This window comes from Triticum dicoccoides, unplaced genomic scaffold, assembly GCF_002162155.2.
Source record: "Triticum dicoccoides isolate Atlit2015 ecotype Zavitan unplaced genomic scaffold, WEW_v2.0 scaffold40082, whole genome shotgun sequence".
NCBI classification, from domain to species: Eukaryota; Viridiplantae; Streptophyta; class Magnoliopsida; order Poales; family Poaceae; genus Triticum; species Triticum dicoccoides.
The window spans coordinates 28,480-33,314 of record NW_021269456.1 but is presented as its reverse complement, the minus strand read 5'-3'; the positions used below and the strand labels follow the sequence as shown (position 1 = coordinate 33,314).

At 47.1% G+C, this 4,835-nt stretch overlaps 1 protein-coding gene across 1 annotated transcript; it reads right to left on the bottom strand.

The window, feature by feature from the left end:
• Positions 1-1,359: 1,359 nt before the first annotated feature.
• LOC119346112 lies at positions 1,360-3,903 on the bottom strand. The gene is made up of 3 exons (XM_037615815.1): positions 3,767-3,903; positions 3,548-3,650; positions 1,360-3,189 (listed from the first exon to the last, which is right to left on the bottom strand). The coding sequence occupies exons 1-3, from the start codon at positions 3,901-3,903 to the stop codon at positions 1,360-1,362; spliced, it is 2,070 nt and encodes a 689-aa protein (XP_037471712.1).
• Between the last annotated feature and the right edge of the window lie 932 nt (positions 3,904-4,835).

Genomic DNA, 4,835 nt, shown 5'->3' with positions numbered 1-4,835 from the left:
ATATGTACCAATTAAAGTCAAAAGATGCAATTTGCCTGGTGCCTAGTTGGGATTCCCCAAAAGCAAAGATGGATGATGATCCTCCAGCAACACTAGCCTCCTTGGTCTTCTCTTCCCAATTATTCTGGCTTGGTGATGCAGATTGGACGGTGCTTTTTTTTCGAAAAGGGGGAATACCCCGGCCTCTACATCTGGACGATGCATATGGCCACTTTATTGATTATTAACACAAGACCTTACAAAGTCGTACAACAGTAAGACCAAAGCCACCATCTTTGCAACCTCTGTCGCTACTCCTATCTAACTGATGAAGGGGCGCTGATGGTCTGGGCCTAATACCAAACAGACCTCGCAGCCAAACCTAACATCTTAGACCTGAGGTCCCAACCAGGACTCCTTCCGGGTATGGGCACCCACCAGTCCGGCGTGCTCGTCAACCAGGCCCCCTGCCGGGTATGAGGCCGCCGCAGCCATGTACCATCAATCCATCTTCAGAGCTGAATTGTTGCATGAACCGTGCCAGGCCTCACTGCCATCGACGCCACCACGACGCCAGACAGCGCCACCATCCTGCACTCGTCCATCATCACACGCCCACCGGCGAGATCCCCGCTGCTCCATGCCGCTGAGACCCGCCGTTGTCAACGTGCCAGATGCCACGCCGCTCCTCTTCTTGTCCCCTCCAGCCAACACTTGCTCCAAAACGATGCCCTCAGGAGGGAGAACGACATCGAAACGTCGCCATCGTCCGATCCGGTAGATCCAGATCAAGGGTTTCCCCCGGAGCCTTTCGATCAGGTTGACGTGACCTGCAACGATGATGCCTCGAGAAGGGAACGACGTCCGAGACGCTGCCATCGTCCGCCATGACCGCAGTCAGACGCGATTTTCACCGGAGGCCACGGCGTCCCGATCTTGCGGTTGGCTGGAACGGAGCCCTCCGCCGAACCGGTGACGTTGCCGCCGATCCGATCCCACCGCCGTGTGACGCCCCGATGGAGAACCCGATCTAGATCGAAGACGACCTCGACCGAAACCCTGCAACCAGCACCGCCACACCGCGCCACCTCCTCCTAGCCCAGTCGCTGCCGGATCCAGCCGTCCCCGCCTCCGGGAGACCAGCCGGACGAGGCGCCCCTTGTCCCCAATCTGACGGCCCGCACCGCCGCCACGAGGGCCAGAGGAAGGAGGGAATGCCCCGCCGCCGCCCGCGCCGCGCGGGCTTCGCCCGGCGGGCGCACTACGGCGGCGGCGAGGGGGAGGCGACGCTGGGGAGGCGACGGCGGCGGCGGCCGATCGATCTCCCGAGGCGCACGTGCGGAGCGCGCCGCGGAGCCTTCAGATGTGATGCGGAAGCTGTCATTGGACGGTGCTGATGTGCAACTTCTCCAACGCCCATGTCCTTTTATCTTCCGGTGGCCATAATATTGCACGGAGCTTCTTGCAGCCCAGCAGTATGAAACACTTTAGGTTTGGAGCTTCCAATTCTCCGAGGTCAAGGGTTTTCACTGCCGTGTCCGAGAGGTCCAGCTCCCCCAGGCGCCCCAAATTTCCTCTGAGAAGTATATTCTTCAACTGAGAACAACCCCGAAAGGAGATACAAGATATCTTGGCAGCAGTAGCACCACTGTTGATGAAGCTAAATGACTCAAGCAATGGGGGTAACATGAAAGGGGTGACTTGTTCCAATTCAGCACAACTCTCAAGGATGACTGTCTTCAGGAGACTTGCCATGGACAAGTTGAGGAGTGATGCATCACTATTTTTGATGATGTCTTGTGAATGAATTGTGACTGAGTTGGTTGTTACTCGAAGTACGACAAGGCTAGGAATATCACCACACAAATCACTTATGCTCCAATGCTTGACTCCCTCCACATTCAACTCCCTGAGGTTAGTCATTAAACTCATCATCTTTTCCGATAGAAGCCAATACCAATCTGTATACCTCAAAACCAGCACCCATAACTTCTGGAAACATGGTATGTTCTCATTGTGGCTTGGATGCTCCTCATCGTCTATGATATTTGTGCAATGGTCCAGATGGAGCAATCTTAGTTGGACACAATGAACGAAGGGAGGAGATGCAAAGCTAAAGGTGCAATGAAACAGATGTAACACACGCAGCTTGCTGCTTCGTGAATGTTGGAAGATGCCAACTGGCAATATTGATGTTCTATTTGTTGGTGGTTCATGTGCAAAAAGGGAGAATGATGTCACCTGAGGAGGCAGCACATGAGTCTTATCCTTAAGGAGTTGTTTGTGGGTGGTGAAATTCCAGCGGTTAACAAGTAAATCACCCGACACCTGTAGCATGGGAGCTGTTTCCTCATTATATGTTAACTCAACATCCAAGCACATGTTTCTGTGCAGAGAATTGCCAATATTCCATGCTGATGCATTGTCTTGGCCCTGTATAATACCATCACAGATCCAATAGTTTGGTGCATGTGTCTTCAAGTCCGTAGCAATTTTTGTCATGTATATGAGGCACTCCATGACTATCTTGTGGCTTATATCATCGGGCTTAACAATGCCCGCACACCTGGCAACCTCCAAAGCCTCTTCATGCAGTAGATCTCGTATTTCCTCATCTTCAAGTTGCGGAGAAGCATATAAGAGAACATCTGTCTGACTCTTCATCTTTCCCTGTTCCCCATCTTCTAGTATTCGATCGAGATCGACCCGAAACCTCCCGTGCCAGTTCCACAACATCATGTTACTCAAAAATGTTGTTATTGGGACACTGCAATCATACAAATCAATGTACCTTCTGCTCCCGTTGTGAAAAACTACCACAAATATACTGTTAACAAGTTTTCTGAAGATTTCCCTTCTGATATCTGCTATCACCCCTCCGGAGCCTTCATCTATCCCACTGAAGTCGTCGTCCTCCTCACACCGATCAAAGATGGCCATTACTGAATGCGGAAGCTCCAACTCCTCCGCGATTGCCTTTTGCAGAGCTCTCATGTTTTTCCATACCGAGCAATCCACATGGATAACCTTATCAAACTTATTCTGTCTTGTTGATGATTTCAGGCGTTGAGCTACCAGATTGAGAATAGCCGATGCTCCAAATCCATCCCAGCCCTTGAAGTAGATCAGATTTCCTTTGCTTGTGTCCTCCAAAACACCAAGTATCTCTCCTGCTGCAGCATCGATGCTTTTTGGCTCGATCTCTATCTTCTGCAGTGTTCAACAATAATAACACCAAATGAGGTTCGCCATTTTTAGCTTTCTTGCTGAAACTCTTTAATTTCAAACTACAATGTGCATCATAACTATGAAAAACCGTAAATCAATTAAGACGCAACTTATTACTACAAATTAAAGCAAGGACCAAGTGGTGCATTTAAAAACATGGAAGTGAGTGATAACTGCATAATCACCAATCAAGTGTGTAAAAAATTAAGTGCATTTATATTCTTGACTATACCATCACTAAAAAATCAAGATCCAAGTTACGCTAAGTAGCTAAAGAAACCAAAGTAGGACACAAACTGCAGCATTAATCACTGAAGATCAAGGTGAGTGATGGATTTACCTCTGGAGGCATGACGAATCGGACCAATCTTCCTTTTTGGCTATGATCTCGTTCTTGCTTAGCGACAAGGGCAGCAGCTCCATGTGAAAAATTCCTTCCTTTCCTACACATTTGAACAAGTTAACATCATTCCTTGTAAAAGAATTAATGACTCGTACATATTTGGAGAAGGGATTAACTAATCTGCAGATATGTATACAAAATGATTCAGGTTGGTACCTTGATAAATTGTGGTGCTGGCAGAAGCCTACAGAAGCAAAATAGATCGGGGAGGTAGAAACTGGAAGTTGGCTGCAGACATGTGCCTCGAGTAGAAGGAATATGGATGTAGCTTTGCTAGCATTATGAGCTGGCATGCCTTGCGTCTGCTTTGCGTGCTTTTTCTTTGTGCTTTGTCTCTCTAAATAAGAGCTGTGAATTCCTTGCTTCACACACACCACACGCAGCCATCATCATATTCTTTGCTTGCTGTGTTTAAAGATACACAGGGATACAAAGGTAAAGATAAATGCACGTCATCCCGTCAGTTAACCAAGTTATGTATCAGGCTATATCTCGTCAGTCTTGAGAACCAGAAAATGATGTTTTGGCCACTAAGACAACCTCTGAAACATAAATTTAATTAACCTCACGCTAGTCAAGCCAACGTCTTGTGAAGTTCTGAACCATGTCCTAGGAAGGAACCCTTAAATATATAGTTTAGCAGATCTTTAGTTGGGGAGCGTTGGAACTCCTGGCTACATTTGGTACGGAGGTTGACGGAGATTCAACTATCCAACCAACCTGATTCCTTTCACTAAAAATTAACCAGAAGTGGAGTGATTATGGTCAAATCTATGTATATGGATCTAACTAATTTTGACCCAATCCCAAGATCGATACATATTTGGATAATTAAGGTTCCCTTGCATATCCAATGTTTCATGTGGTTTGTCCACAAGCAAGTGATTCTCACCAAAGATAATTTAGTAAAGCAAGGTTGGGTAGGAAGTGCACGATATTGTTTTTGTGATCATAACGAAACAGTACAACACCTATTCATAGATTGACCTCTTGCGAAATTACTTTGACGAACGATTCATATAGTCTATAACATTATTCCTCTAGTTAGCATTGAAGCGTTATTTGGGACTTGGCTAGCTGGAGTAGATCATTTACTACGTCTCTTATTCGGATTGAAATATGTGCGTTTGTTTGGGCTATAGGGAACTGCAGGAATGATATGATCTTTAACAGACAACATATTTTAAACTTCTTGTAGGTCATCTTCAAAGCTACGGCGTGGATC